Source organism: Misgurnus anguillicaudatus, chromosome 17 (genome assembly GCF_027580225.2).
Source record: "Misgurnus anguillicaudatus chromosome 17, ASM2758022v2, whole genome shotgun sequence".
NCBI lineage: Eukaryota > Metazoa > Chordata > Actinopteri > Cypriniformes > Cobitidae > Misgurnus > Misgurnus anguillicaudatus.
Window position 1 is genome coordinate 20,154,225 of NC_073353.2, and position 16,495 is coordinate 20,170,719.

Consider the following 16,495-nt stretch of genomic DNA (forward strand, 5'->3'; position numbering starts at 1 on the left):
ATACTTTACTCACATTATTCTTGGAAAAGCATGTTTCTATTCATGCGTAAATTTTAAGGTCAGTCATAGTTTTTAAATGATCTGTTTTGCTCATAAACTAGAAGTGAGCAGTTCATAGATAATAAAGATGGACAGCTGGTCTCTGTTTTTCTCATTTGTTTTTGTTATATGCCATATAATTAAAAGTGAAATATTTCTCACCTGTAAACTGATGATAATAGAGCATACAACCTTTTCTATCAAAAAGTAAAGTCAAAACCCCTGTTGAGTTTTAACCCCAATTATACGGAGACATGTTTTGCTGTTTCCATAGAGATAACCTACAGAAGTTGTTTTCTTGACCCAGAAACCTATTTTCTCTTCACCTAATTTTTTAACTTTTGACCACTCCACCATTATTTATCTACTAAGATCATGCAACCCAATAAGGTCAAAGCTTGTGAGGATGTTAAACATGTAAACATCATAACTTTAACCAAAACAACTTTAGCTATCAATTAATTTCTTGTTGTTTTTTTAGGCTGTCTATCTGGTTGGGGGAGAGCAGGGGAGAAAGCTAAATTTTTCAGAACTACTTAATTTAAAAAGATAATGTGATAGGCAGAGATATATTTTGGTGGAATTTTGAACAAATGTAAAATTACTTAAGTATAATTTCACTTTGAACAAAGGTAGTGAATTGTTACTTTTTACCCTCTCAGCTGGGATGAAAGTAACACACAGGTGGATCAAAAGTAACAGATTAAGATAGATTTTTGTGTTACACTTGTTTTTAGTAAATATACATGACTATGTGCTTGCTAACATGTTACTGCAAACATATTTTGTCGTTTATCTTTGTAAAAAATAATGAAATTACATTTTAAATTTCAGTTTCATCAAATGTTTCAAAAGCAACACGACAGTACAAATTTGAATTGTTGAGAATAAAATAAATGTTCAACAGAATGAACACTATGAAAATTAAATCAAATTAGCACAATATATTATATTTTCAACATAACGCAACAGTATTAGGAGCGGGACATAAGTAAACGACATTTAAACCCGGTTTATTTTTATTTTGAAAAACTCTGAGAAGACAAACTTCAGGATGTGTTACATCACTAAATAACCTGTAGATTGATCAGTACTGTATGAAAAGAGAAACACAACGTGTTATTAGAAAAAAATTATTACCGCTTTAGGAATTTACTTATCACGTTTGAAAACTGCTTTCTGGACCTACACGCACAAAACGGTGACGAAATAACGCGATATTTGTCAGCTCTGTCAAGGGTTGTGCGCCAAAGATGCTGTCATAGTTTGGAATGCAAACGTGGTCAGGGCTAAAAGAAAATAGCTTTGTTACTTTCGTCCCGCGTTACTTTCGCCCCGGTTCTCCCCTAATAGAAGTGTCCTTAATGTTTTTTGTTTTTTTTAACTGAACTTCATTGTAACTTTACAGTATAGTGAGAACAACATAAAGGTGCATAAAGATTATTCACTCATTAGGTTTCACATCAGAGTGATGCCTCTGTACAGTTTGTCTATTATCGATTTACATACAGTACTGTGCAAAACCCTCAGCTTTACAAAAAAAGAAACACTTTTAGATGTTTATTTATTTTCAAACATTTTTGCCTGACCAACGAGTGCATAGATATTCAATTCAATTCAATTCAATTCAATTTTATTTATATAGCGCTTTTCACAATTGTTAATTGTTTCAAAGCAGCTTTACATTAATAGATGTAGGAAAAGCATAGAATAGATATAGACCATTTCATTAGACGCATGTGCGCTGTCGCGGTTACAGTACATGTCTGGGCAGAACTTAACTTTGGTCTCTGTTTGTTTGATCGTCTGATGAGTGACTAAACTGATCTCTGGAACAAATATCTTGTTGAAAATAACCTATTTTGGGTTCCTAAAAACAAAGGGAGACGGCGATCTTGGATTACCGCTATTTAAATGGGTACTTGTTCCATGAAAGCCATTTGTTTGTTACTGCTGAAAACTTGTATACAGAGTAAAATTATGTGAAGGACATAATTTTTAAAGCACTGTCAGGAGAGGGATAGATTTGTGTTCAGCACATTATATGTGGTTTGTGTTTTCTGATGCTGATATTAACAAATAATTATTTTTTATAATTCGGGGCATTCAGTCCATTACACTGTGAAGAGATGTCTAACAAACAGTGTCGATGAGCTTGTTATTAAAGAAGTTTTTTTTATTTCTGCTCGAAATTAGCTTTAACAGAATCTAAAACAAGAAACAGAATTTGGAAAACAGAAGTGAAGGAAAAAGCAAAACACATCACTGTCTATTTACATTTATGCCTTTAGCTGATTTTATTTTGTATTTTATCACTTAATGTGTTGAATGGAAGAAATCAAACCTTTGATCTCGACATTGCTAGCACTATGCTCTGCTAAGATACAGGGATGTTCACCCGATTGACTCAAGCTTATCTGAACAATAAAAGTCTCATCTGAAGAAAATCAATTTTTCACATACAAGAGTGGAGGAGTTTATTTTCTCATAAGCTAATATTCTTTGTTGTTCTGTTATCCAGACAGCTGTGATGGATCTCTGGCGTCTCTTCTGCCTGCAAACTCATTTCTGAGCTCTTCGCATTTCCCAGACAGTCGGGCTGCGTACTTCGCTAAACTAAACAGAAGAGATGGTAAGTCCAAGTTCTTATTTGTATGATAATTCAGTTGTCAGAGTCACAAGCATCATAAAAACAGACAGATGAAAAGTGTTTGCTCTGTACTTAATGTAGAAACCAAATCTCTGAGTGTTTAATTCAGGCCAAGAGCGAAAACAACTCTACCTCCAGTAAATTGCAGGTTTGGTATGTCATCAAGCCTTTTGCCCTTTCTCCGCATGTCCTCTGAGCTATTCATAGATGTGACCAACCTCTGCCATGCAAGAGTGTAACAAACTAAATGATTCCTTCCTCTGGGGAGTCTGTGTAAACGTTGCTTCTTCAAGTCAGAGATCCCAGGTTTAAATTTCTGCGCTCATCTGCTCTCGTGGAGTTGAGCTGCAGGTCCGTTGTGCTTGACTAATAAACCTCTCTGCTGTTCTTGGCAGGGGCATTGTGTTCCAGAAGCGCATCTTTATGAAACATGCGTGCCCCCCAGCACGCCTCCCTGTGCTTGATGCAAAGTGAACGCTGTAAATCTTAAGTGAGGTCAAGAAGTCAAGGCTTTTGGTTTATTTCTGAGTGGAATCTGTCGAAGGAGTGACAGCAGCCAACCGAGTGAATACAAAAACAAGTCGTCTTATATCGTGTCCTAACGAGACATAATGCGATACTGAATGCAAAAAAGCAGAGTGGCACGACACAATCCTCATAGCATTGACAGCACAAAACACAGAAAATAAAAACTCTTTTTGTGCACTCTCTCGCACTGCAGTTGATCATGTGACATACGTTGTCATAACAATAAGCCGTTAACTTCTTAATGCTGTTAAAGGGACACTCCACTTTTTTTAATATATGCTCATTTTCCAGCTCCCCTAGAGTTAAACATTTGATTTGTACCTTTTTGGAATCCATTCAGCTGATCTCTGGGTCTGGCGCATTGCTTAGCACAATGCATTGAATCTGATTAGACCATTAGCATCGTGCTAAAAAAAACAAAGAGTTTGGATATTTTTCCTACTTAAAACTTGACTCTTCTGTAGTTACATTGTGTACTAAGACCGACAGAAAATTAAAAGTTTCGATTTTCTAAGCAGATATGGCTAGGAACTATACTCTCATTTTAACGTAATAATCAAGGACTTTGCTGCTGTACATAGATATGTACACTAGATGTCGCCTTGGCTACGGCAGTTCATTGGACCAAATGCATCAAACAGAGCCGCCATCTTGAAACAGGGGAATCCCGCATCAGCGTCATTGTAGGCAATGGTGGAACAGAAATAAAATCACCATAAATCGTCGTGAACGTGATTTTCTTGGTTTTCTTTTGGTTCGTTTCAACAGTCAGACATGTATTTAGCATTTTGTCCAGGAAAAAATAAAAGTTTTGATTTTATGAAAATTTACTTTTTTTAACTGTAATGCATAGTGCTAGTAGCCCTAACATCCATACGCAGCACAAAAGTCCCGCATCGTCCATGAATTCGAAGTACAGGCGGAGATAACAGCTTTACCCAGATACTTCGTATGACAAGACCCCTGTTCTAAGATGGCGGCGGTTTTGACGCATGCTCAGAGCCCCAAGGCGACATCTAGTGTATATATCTATGGCTGCTGTAAAGCATATTTTCAGAAAAAGTGGAGTGTCCCTTTAACAGCATCCAAGTTAACGGCTTATTGTTATGACAACGTATGTCACATGATGTATCAACATTGCAAAGTTGTAGTTAAAGAAGTATAATTTATTCACAAGGAACAACTGTTTTCCTTATGCATTTACATTTAATGTTACCACTTTTGACATTTTTGAACATGACAACGCCTCTTCTTCTTTGTTGAATGACTCCTCTCCCCTGGGCTTACGGGATAGTAAGTGTCCATCGAATGGACACTTCAAATCTTGCCAGAAGTAGTAGGTCATCTGGGTACGTTTCGCCTAATGTACTTGCCTCGCCTACTGCTTTATGCTTTCGTGCTACTGCATCAGAAACTGGCTACTTCCGTACTATATAGTAGGCAGTTTCGGACGCAGTGACAGAGACGTATCCCTCCACTTTTTATGCCTTTCCTTGTAAAACTTGGACGATTTGTTATATATTTCTGCTTTTAAACGTATCATCAGTCTCTTCTCGTCCGTGTTTGATGATAAATATTCATAATGCACAGAAGTTTCACTGAATGTGTAAGGGCGGAGCTGTTAGCCGTGACATTGCAGAAATGGAAACCGTTTTAAAAATAAAACTACTGTCGCTTGTCGCAGCATCAGGTCAGAACAAAATTTCTGTTTAACATGAAAAGATACCTTTTAATGCGTCACGGCGTGTAGTTAGGACACGGTGCTAAGAGTCAAACGCACATCTCTGCTTTTATTCAAGGAAACCATATGAGACTGATCTCAGAACAGCATTTTAGTCAAAATAGAATAACTTTTAAGTTTTAAAGGATTAGTCAGTTTTCTTAAAAAAAATCCAGATAATTTACTCACCACCATGTCATCCAAAATGTTGATGTCATTCTTTGTTCAGTTGAGACGAAATTATGTTTATTAATAGGAAAACATTCCAGGATTTTTCTCATTTTAATGGACTTTAATGGACACCAACACGTAACAGTTTTAATGCAGTTTAAAATTGCAGTTTCAATGGAGTTTCAAAGGACTCTAAACAATCCCAAACGAGGCATAAGGGTCTTATCTAGTGAAACCATTGTCATTTTTGACAATAAAAATAAAAATATGCACTTTACAATACACAACACAACTTCTCGTATATCTCCGGTCATGTTATGCGCCAGCACAACCTCATGCAATACGTCATCACGTGAAGAGGTCTTTACAAGAGAGAAAGAGGACCGTTCCGATGTTGTTGTATATCGAATGATACTAATTAATGTCTTTGTGTCAGTTTATTGTTTAAAATGGTCTGCAAATGTGCGTTTCATATATGTAACACGTGACCTTTCCACGGCATTACGCAATTACGTGAGGTCGCGCTGGTGTGTCACAGGACCGGAGATAGACGAGAAGTTGTGGTTTAAAAGTTTTTTTCTTGTCAAAAATGATAATCGTTTCGCTAGATATGACCCTTATGCCTCATTTGGGATCGTTTAGAGGCCTATGAAACTGCAATTTTAAACAACATTAAAGCTGTTACATGTTGGTGTCCATTAAAGTCCATTAAAATGAAAAAAAAATCCTGCAATTTTTTCCTCAAAAAACATAATTTTTTTCTCGACTGAACAAAGAAAGACATCAAAATTTTGGATGACATGGTGGTGAGTAAATTATCTGGATTTTTTTTTTTTTTTTAAGAAAATATACTAATCCTTTAATAGACATTGAACAACAGAATACCACATTTTTTAAACTATGTTAAAAAAAGGATACTGATTTGTACGAATTATTATTGTTTATACAGTATTATTGATATTACAGTAATATGTTTTTGTATGATTTACATCGTACAAATGCTTACAAATTAGCTACCTCATAAATACTAGGAATTCCTGTAAGATCAGTCTGCATTGACATTGGTCTTCTTGGGTCCTTTAGGAGGAGGAGGGTGGAGCCCAGAGTCGACAGACAGGTCGCCATGGTTGCAGGTTGACCTCCAGGACCGAGTGGAGGTGACAGCAGTGGCCACACAAGGTCGTCACGGCAGCACAGACTGGGTCAGCGCCTATATGCTCCTCTACAGTGACACCGGGCGGGTCTGGAAGCAGTACATGTTGGAGGACAGTGTTGGGGTGAGCGTGTACTTTAGTACCAATTACTGCAGCCTTCACACCTTCATGGGTTCAGACTGTGATTTGTTAAAGGATAACGTACCATCAGCTGGTCATTATTGCGAGATAAATCTCTGCTTGGTGATAACTTGTAAAGTTTTGTATCACCCTGAAAGGTTTTATTATGCAGTAATGACTGGGTTACTCAACATTATCCTGTTTATTAGATGAATGCTTACCAAAAAAGTAATTCAAAATAAACGGACATGAAATATTGATTTAATATATGTGAGACAAAAAGGAAATTAGCATAGGGATAGATGCATAGATGTTTTTTATGCTCTCTTCCACATTCGCTGCAGTATATAGGAAATGGTAAAGAAGTGAAGTGGTTTTGAAAACATTAGTGGTCTCTTTTGAAACTTGTAATTACTTGTAGTCATTTATTTACTGATATGCAGAAATCAAATGCCTATGCTATGAGGAAAAACACATCTCGGTTTGAAGATCTTCAGTGCAACTTATTTTCATGAAGTGCAATTTGAATCAAAGTACTGATACTATTAGCTGAACTCTTTATTCAGTTACAAACATATGAAATGCTACTAGCAATTTCTGAGGTGCCTAAAATAGATCATTCTAATGATGTTTGGGCTGCCACAGACACGTTCAATCATGACAGGTGTTTGAAGAGAGCTCGATGCTGAGCCACCCACTCTTCTATTGTCTTCGTCTTCAGGCTGAACTGTTATAACACCTCTAAATGACGGAAGATTCATTGTTTCATATCGCTGCTTTGTAATTACATTTAAACTATGAGGCCGCCGCTTTATTAAAGATATAATGACATTTCAAAGTGTGTTTAATGAAAGGCGAAGATTACAGGCGGGTAAGATGTAATTTGCGTTTTATGTGGTGGAAATGAGGAATAAAGTTGATCAGGTAACAAGTTTAAAGGAAACGCTTTCAGAAGTATGAGGCGGTAATCTTTTCTTTGCCTTTTCAGGGGTCTTTTCATCTTTTTTAACTTAGCTGAACTACAAACTCTTATATTTTCCATTTCTAAAAGAGTAATTTCAAGAGTCCCTCTCAGTGTATTCATTTTCAAACATATTTATTTGATATTAAATAGGTTCAGAATATGGACCAGATTTCCAGGCTCTGCACTGACAGAGACAGATTTGTTAGAATTATGTTGTTGTAGTGTCATGTGTAATGGATTGACTTAGTATTTTGTAAATACCATACATTTTTTTGTGGTACCAGTAGTTGGTTGGTTTTGTTGTGGTCTTCTGTCCTCCACCAATCATTTAACTGGTAAATATACTTAATCTGATCTCCCAGTCTTCTCTTATACACTTGGCGCAATGCAGCGCAAAGAAAGTGTTTTTGCAAGTTTCAGACCGGAGCATGTTATCATTTTCACGTCCAGCTTCACGTTATCACGTTATCAGTTTAACGTTATCATTTTCACGTTGTTTTAATAGAAAATGAATTTCTGTGTGTACAGTCACATTGTTGGCGTGTTGCTATTTTAATGCAACTCCAATAGACTATACCGTTGACCAACTAAAACTGGTCTAAAGTCCGTAAAGTCAGTGGCGCAATAATGTTTTTGTTATTTAAAAAGCCTGTTAGTATTATGCGCCAATAAACGGAACAACACACATTTGCATTTACATGGATGCACATCAGTACAGGATTAAGTGTGAAATGTTATTATTGAGTCTCTTGGACATAAATGAGGACAGTTTACAGGACTTTAGAAGGCGTGAAGAGCTGCTTTACCTCTAGCCTGATAAGCAGATGTTTTTTTTTTTTTTTTTGCATATTTGTAAATTATTATTGTAAAAAACTTTTTGAGTTTACAGTGATCATGCATCATACTTTATTAGCAGTTAAAACACTGCTGATTTTACTTATTACTCCATTACTAAAATAACACTGTTTAAAGAGAACCAAAGGGTTAATTACAAAAATAAAAATTTCAATAAATAAAACATAACACAATTTTTTAACATCAATCTTAAACTGGTGGTCTTCTTCATCTGCTTACATTTTTTCCGCTTACAAACTCTGCCATGTAAATAGGCAATCAGATTTGGTATGAGTGCAACTGGCTTTTAAAGGTGATGAACGATGAGACTCTCATTGGTGTATTGAACGTTGCGCCCAAAAAAAAAACACCCATTACCCATTGCGAGAATAGGAACAACCCTTTTAGACTGTGTGCCAGGCGCAAAGACCATTTTCCCGAAGTTAAACTAGCAAAAGTGGATTCGGACACGTCCTTTAAGACTGTGCGCCGTGCACTTTAGACTATGCGCTTAGATTGGTAAAATAGGGCCCTTTAAGTAAGGCTTTTGAGAATACAGGAAAGTACCATCTCAGCCATATCACAGAATTGTTACTATGACATAAGAGTCTCAAAGCTTTTATATTATTGTAAATACAATTATGGTAAAATTATGCTTTTTTGTTGTTATTGTTGTTTTGCTAAGCAGCATACATTAAAGAACACCTATTGTCTGATTCACATTTTTACATTTTCTTTGGTGTGTAAGTGTGTATTAGTACATGTAACAATATGCAAAAGGTACAAACCCCAAAGTAAACAATGATGCAAGTTATTGTCTCCAACGTAAATGTCTTTTCTTGGACTACAACAAACACACGGATTGTAGGCAACAGTTTCTTCCTGGGATTGGTGATGTAGATGTCAGGAATTTTCAATGAACGAACCCAAGCGCAGACACTGTTATAATCTACAAAAAAACTACAAACTGCCAGAATGTGTTGAGCAAACCTCAGAGCCACAAGTCTGCTTCTCTCTGTCTCTTTGAGATGAGTGAGGTACAGAGAAAGATTATTACACTGCAGTCTCCTTCATAGACACACCATTACAACTGCATATTTTCAAGAATCCCATGTTCAGTGTAACGTGGGAAAAGAAGCATCTGATGGGTAAAGAAGCATCTGATAAATTATTGCTATATCTGGGTTAAGGAAAACACTTTTCATTTATTCCCAATCCTCATTGGTGCTTTGTCTTAATGACAGTTCTGTATCTGAAATAGCGAGGGGCACTGGAAAAGTGTTCGGCTTGTGAACAACCCAACATCAAAGCTTATTTGTCTCCACTGAAGCGTATGTCGGGGAAGGTCTTCCTGAAGTAAGGTGTGAATGGGCTTGCCAAAGTGTTTGATAATTGCTCTTTCCAGTCAGCACTGTAGCTGGCGGTATTTTGATGTGTTTGCGAAAGGTGTGTGTGAGAGGTGGAGCTACTGTATAGAAATATAAGAACAGACAGATCATCTTGTACAAGCATGTATTCATTAGAGAGATACACAGTATGTTTAATCAATAAGCAGTCATGGCAAAGAAATTGTATTGAGGATTGATTGCATCTATCAACTGTATACAGTAGACATCTCGATAGCCTCGTTGAACCAAATCCTGTCTCGAGGCAGACCAGCACTTTAAAAAATCTGAAATAGCTGTTGAGATGTATCGAACATATGCAATTTTTCCCAGCGAATTTTGTTCTTAGCCTTTTCTTTCTCTCATCTTGTATTGCCATCATCTCCTGTCTGGGAAACAAGATTCGCCTACGTTGACAGAAAATTGCACAAGCATTGTAGAGGTCTTACCACGGTCATTTCTTTCCTCTTACAGCCTTTGAGCTACATAGTTCATGTCCGTCTTTGTCATTTTCATCTCCGGGCGGTGTGTTTGTGTGAGTTATGGCGGTGTCTATGGTGTGCAAGATGGTTACCCTGAGATTTTCTGAGACTGAATATTAAGAGTGAGGGTCCGCTGTCTAGAAAGACAGGAATTGAACTGCAGAACGTTAACTAGCGTGACAGATGTTAACACTGACAGCTCAGAGTTGTAAGCCTGCCATAACATTGAGAATATCTCTCAGTGAGGAATTGCTTCGCTTTCAGGGCTGTAATGAAGGAGAGACCCTTTCTTCCTGTATTACTGAAGAGGTTTCAAACATGCATTATCTCAAAATCTATAGTGCATTGCTGTTGGAAGGACTGCAAGATCATATTTCTAGTTTGCATAATCCATACTGGCCTGTGGCAAAAGTGTTTTACCGTCAATAATTTGATACGGATATTATAACACATTAGGCCACGTCATGCCTTTCTCAAACACTCTTAAAATAAAGGATCCAAAAATGGTCAGTGTGCCAGACTGTATGGATCCATAAAGAACCTTATATACATACACAGAGTCTTTCTGTTGTACAAAAGTTTTTTTTTTTTATAGAGGATAAAGGTCCGACAGGCTATAAAAAGATTTAAAAGATGATTATTTAAAGAATACACATGACTAAAAAGGTTTTTAGGAGAACCAAAAATGTTTGTTTTTGTAGCATCGCTATAAAGAACTCTTCAGAAACGTATTTTTAAGCGTGCAAATCTACTAACAAACATTTAAAAATACGAACTGAGGCAGTTTGTAGACGTTTATGTAAATTAATGGTTTTGCTTTAATTATTTTTGTGTTTAAATAGCAATAAAGGTTTAAAGGTGAATGAAGTCTTTAATATAATTAAGCAAATTCTGCAAGGCTTACAGTTTGTATTTGCACAGTTTCATTTTTAGACTTGTTGTCATCCAATTCAAGATATACAGTACAGTGTATTTATGAAGGTAAATTAGCGTCTAAAAGATTTGGATGCGCAGGATAAAATTTGTAAGAATGTACGTGACATTGCAAGCGTAAAATAAATTTGCATGCGCAAAGACAGTTTTATAAAGGTGTAAATCAAGTTGCAAGCGTAAGAAAATAAGTTTTGCATCATTGTACTGTTGATCGTAAGTTTAATTCATGTCTTGTAAAACTTCTTATTTACACTAAATAAGTATGAACTGTATGCATCTGACCTCAGTTTTTTCGTGCTTAAACTTTTGGCATGGTTTTTGCGCTGAAATACTGCCAAAAGCATTGCAAGTCTGCAAAACAGTGGTGTGCAATCAAAAACACAATTTCATGAACGGCAAATACGAATGAATCGCGCAGAATCTGTCTCTGTGTTTAAAATAAACCACTTGTTGCGTACGGAGGGAAAACTATTTCCTGAAATATCCCAGCATCTATTGGTTCCTCTGCACTTGCAGCTTTGTCACGATTCTCTCACTGATTTGAGTTTGCAAGCACAAGTGGAAAGGCGGGTCTATGAAATGAGGCTCCTGATGACTCATTGTTTTCTCTTTTCTGATTTAACAAAAGCTTATTCAAGGACAGCTCTTTTTTGTATTATATTGTATTTAGTTTGTACTTTATACAGTATTTATATTTGAGGAGTTCAGATGCAAAACCCTCTAAGTGCATAGGGTTTGTAATTTCACTTTTATGGCAATAAAAAATGTTTTAGTCTGTAACATGTGAGACATTTTAATTACTCAAATGTCACTTTTGTCATTTCACAGCACATATTTCATTACTAAAAACAATGTTTTTTTGTGTATTTGGTATAATACAATGTGTTCGCATGGTTTATGGTTAAAAAAACATTATTTTTCATATAGCGTATTTTTTGTAGCTCAAGATTTTACTTCGCTTTGCGTCGTGGCCCTTACACCTCGGGTGTGCATTATTTTTTTTAATAATTCAATGGCCCGGAGTCAATTATCTCGCTTATACTACGGTTACCACACCTCAAGACATCGATCACATGATTATTTAAAGGGATTTGTACAGTTTTTGTACTTAAATCCCTATTGTGAGTAGACGATTTCTTCCGCGTCTCATCCAACGTCTCTTCCAAGACATCATTTTAAAGCTGGCAATCTGGGCTTGAGTCGTTGATAGCGTTCTAATGCAGTTTTTAATAAAGTTATTAGAAAGAGAGCGAGAGTGAAAGAGAGAGAGAGCGAGCAAGAGGGAGGGTGAGCAAGCAAGAGAGAGAGGGCGAGCGAGAGAGATTGTGTGAATGAGGCTACCTCTGTGCGTCTCTTAACAGCGGTTATTGCCTCAGACAACCGTCTGTCATGTTGTTTTTGTTAGTCCTTTATTACAGTTAACTATGCGAAGTGATATGATATCGTTCATTAGCCAATCAGATTCAAGCATTCAATGGACCCGTAATATAACAGAAGTTAACTTACAGGCTGTGAGTCCGAAGCGGGAGGAATTATGATAATGTCGGTCTTGTCTACATCACCAATCCCACGAAGTAAACTGTTGCCAATAATCTGTGTGTTTGTTGTAGTCCAAGAAAATACATTTACATTGGAGATGATAACTCGTGTCATTGTTTTCTTTGCAGGATGTACCTTTTGCATATTGTTAACATGTACTAATACACACTTAAACACCAAAGGAAATTTAAAATCGTGAATCGGACAATAGGTACTCTTATACAAATTTGACTGTCTTTCGCTTTTATTATTTATTTTGTTTGGCAAATTTTTGGTTGCTAAATCAAATGCAACTATAAAAATCGCAAATGATGAAAGCCAGTATGTAAAAATTAAGAAACTGAACCACACATTAGGGGGTGCTGTAATGCATGCGGCTGACACTTTTGGGTTGTATTCCAGTCCAAGTACTAATGAGTTACCCAAGTTTGAATGTGATCTAAGGTAGTTTTGCATACCGTTGTTCATCCAATTGGTCTTCTGTCAGAAAAATATGACTTTAGCTAGGTCTAGCATACACGCGGACTCTCTGGTCTAGCATACACGCAGACTTGAACACCTTAAAGGTGATCGATGAAGCAGCTTGTCGTTTTGTTAGATTGGCTTGTATACAGCAAGACTCATGGTTGATTTGGGTCCCATGAAGTGTAGGCTATTTGGCGTATTAGCCGTAACAGGTTGTTATCAGAATCACAGACAAATTGTTCTGAAAACCACCTTTGTTTTTCATTTAGCTATACTTGTTTTTGAAACACCCATAATGCTTTTAGACGATGATGAAATTATCACTTGTCAAGTCTTGCAATCCCATTGTATATTTCATCTGTGTTCAGCTTCTCTAAGCAACTGTAACTAATAAGTTCATGACGTTTTCTAGCACATGACACCAATGCACAGTGGAGCCAGAGGAAAGCTGAAAAGGAAGAGATTGCCTTCTTTTATCAGGGGACAGTTTTCCTCTCTTAGCTCTCTTTTAAACAGAGGCACAGAGGTGCTTGCTGTCTGTGACACTCTTAGGTGTCTCCTGGGGCAGAGTCTAATTCATGCTTAGAGGTAAATTGAAGGAAAAACGCTCAAACATATGGAGACATATCAGTTTAAAATCATCAAATATGTAATTCTCAATACGCTACGTACTTTAAAGGGCCTTCATATATGAAGAACAATCTAATGTTTTCCTACTATACAGTATAACAAACACAAAACCTCATCTTCTACTGGCTCTTCTTTTTGATGTGGAGTGATTCTGGTTAAGTGATCCTGTAGCTCGGTTAGTAGAGCATTGCATTTGCAGCGCAACGGTTGTGGGTTCAATTTCCATACTGATAAAATGTATAACTTGAATGCACTGTAAGCCGCTTTGGATAAATGTAAATTTAATGTAAAGGTTTAAATGAAGTGGTGAGTGGTGACTCACAGAGGGTGTAACAGTTACAGACGTAAGAAGGTTGATGAAACGGTCCGTGGAGAGTTTATCATAACGCAGGCAGAGCACACGGGCTTAATGAAAGGAGCTGAAGGGTCTAGCAGGAGTCAATAGAGGAAGAGAGTTAATGAAGTGTAGAGAGGAGCTGTTTACGTGGGCAGCCTGCAACCGGGGGCATCTCCACAGTCTCGACGGGTGCTCCGATGCGCCCTTGGGTCGAGGTGAACTGACAGGTAATTGGATGGATGTATTGTTGTTTTCTTTTTTCCTCTCAGAGGTGGAAAAAGAGAAAAGAAAATGTGGTGTGGGACAGGATGTTGTCGTCAATGGGAGCTCAAATGAGGACGACGGCGAGGAGCTGGTGATGTCATGAGAAATGTGCTCACACACAAGAGTCGAAGAAGTGTTATCATATGATAAAAATAAAAAGTAATGATAACAAGTTCACTCAGGAGAAAAACAGCAGAACAAAGTAAAGAAAATCAATCTGTCCTTCAGCTTTCAAAGTGGATTACAAACACTATGACAACTCAGCTTTTTAAAGGCTAAATCTCTATGGAACATCCTTCACAAACTCTGAGCTTGCTTATTTACAAATCTGTTATGCCTGATACTTTTGGCATGCAAGATATTTCTTCTTCGAGCCAGTATGCAAGGAAAACAATGCTTTGCAGTCATTACCATCAGATTCTTGTTTTTTGCTGGCATCATAACAGTGTTTGTGGGCTGCTGGTATCTCACCAGGGAAGGTGATGATATTGTTGATGTTATTTATCACTATCTCAAAGGAACATGGACTATCTTTGAAGAAGGTTGACATTTTCCCTTTGTTACTCATCCATAACCATGTGGTGACTTGGTCATCTGTTCTCTAGTTCGACACGAATCTAAACTGTGAGTGAGTCAGACACGAATTACTGTGAAATTATGTGCACTAGCAGATGAAAATAAGTTAAAATTTATATAAAATGTTGAGCCTATAAAACCAATGCTATTCATTCGACTGAATCTGTGCTGTCAGGAATACTTTATTTTTGATTAAACTCTATCTGTCAATTATTAAATTATAAACATAACTGTTTTAAAATGTTTTGTCTGTTTGCAGAGGATTGTGGGTAATGTGAATCCAGACAGTGTGGTTTACCATAAACTCAGCCAGCCTATCAGAACCAGGTTCCTGCGTTTTGTACCTCTGGAGTGGAGCCCTAGCGGTCGAGCGGGTCTCAGGGTGGCTGTGTATGGCTGTACCTACCGTGAGTGACAGATTTTCTCTAAATAACTTTCAAAATTTAATGTTACAAACTGTTTTCTGTTCAATTGGATTTCAATTTCTATTTGTATTAGCTTTTTTCTTATGCAGTGGTCACATAGACTTTATGTTCCATTCATACGCATACAAATGCGACAGACCCGAAGCGCAAGCTCATGAGGAAAATATTCACCTTGTTTTTAAAGTTTAGGTCTGGTGAATTCTGACCTGCGAGTTTGTATCACGTGAAATTGTGTGACTAATAGATGATCAATACATCACAGCGTGGTCTTTACAGGTGGAGGAAAACTGAAATAATTGTATCGCAAAATCCCATTTTGTACAATAATAACAAAAACAACAATAATGGTGCAAGCACATTGCAATCTATGATCTGTCAATACAAAAAGAAACACTTTAGCGCATGATATATTGCTGCCCATATACTGTACGCAGAGCTTTGCACAGCAATATCACAACCTGAAAGTCTAGTCTGACTGTGACATTTGGCTGCATTTACACTTGGCATTTACATGCGACCAAAACCTGGATGTTGAAAAATCAAGTGTAAATGAATCTGTGGTCGGAATGATATCCGATCTGTGTGTCCTGGTACAGAGGTGTTTGAGTACACATTGTGACTGTCTCAGTGTAATTTAAACCATGAGCGTCGGAACCATTATATTTATGACCAATGATATTGGACCTACTCACTTTTTGTCTATTTTAGCGCATGTGTCTGTTCACTTGTCTGTCAAATCCATTCCACTAAAGGAATGCGCTAATAAATTAAACTCTGTTCCATGTTTTAGCTACAGCCTTGACTTCCATGCGGCAGCTTCCTCAAATCCATTCCACTTGGCTCATTTTGGTACGGACAGGGATTAGACTAGTCCTAGACTAAAAGAGCTGTCCAAACTGAAAACAATGCACTGACATATCTTAAAAAACATGTACCCTTTGATTTGCCTCAAAATGCACACAAGTAATGTTTTTAGTAAGGCATGTTTGTTAAAACTAGTTATATTTCCTAATTAAACTAAGGTCTAGTCCTGGTTTAAGCTAATCCCTGTTTGGGAAACCACCCCTTAACTCTTTCCCCGCCATTGACAAGTTATCTCGTCAATTAAAGGTGCAGTGTGTAATTTTTAAAAGGCTCTCTTGACAAAAATGCTAATTAATATACAAAACTATATTATCAGGGGTGTATAAAGACCTTTTTATAATGAACCGTTATGTTTTTATTACCTTAGAATGAGACGTTTTTTTCTACATACACAGAGGGGCCCCTTTCGTGGAAG

At 37.0% G+C, this 16,495-nt stretch overlaps 1 protein-coding gene across 1 annotated transcript in view; it reads left to right on the forward strand.

Moving 5' to 3' along the window:
• cntnap5a (contactin associated protein family member 5a) overlaps nt 1-16,495 on the forward strand; it is an 87,258-nt gene that overhangs the window by 26,918 nt on the left and 43,845 nt on the right. Inside the window, exons 2-4 of the mRNA XM_055215087.2 lie at nt 2,561-2,671; nt 6,192-6,385; nt 15,051-15,198. Of these exons, the coding sequence (XP_055071062.2) occupies nt 2,561-2,671; nt 6,192-6,385; nt 15,051-15,198 (453 nt within the window). The remainder of the gene's footprint in view (nt 1-2,560; nt 2,672-6,191; nt 6,386-15,050; nt 15,199-16,495) is intronic.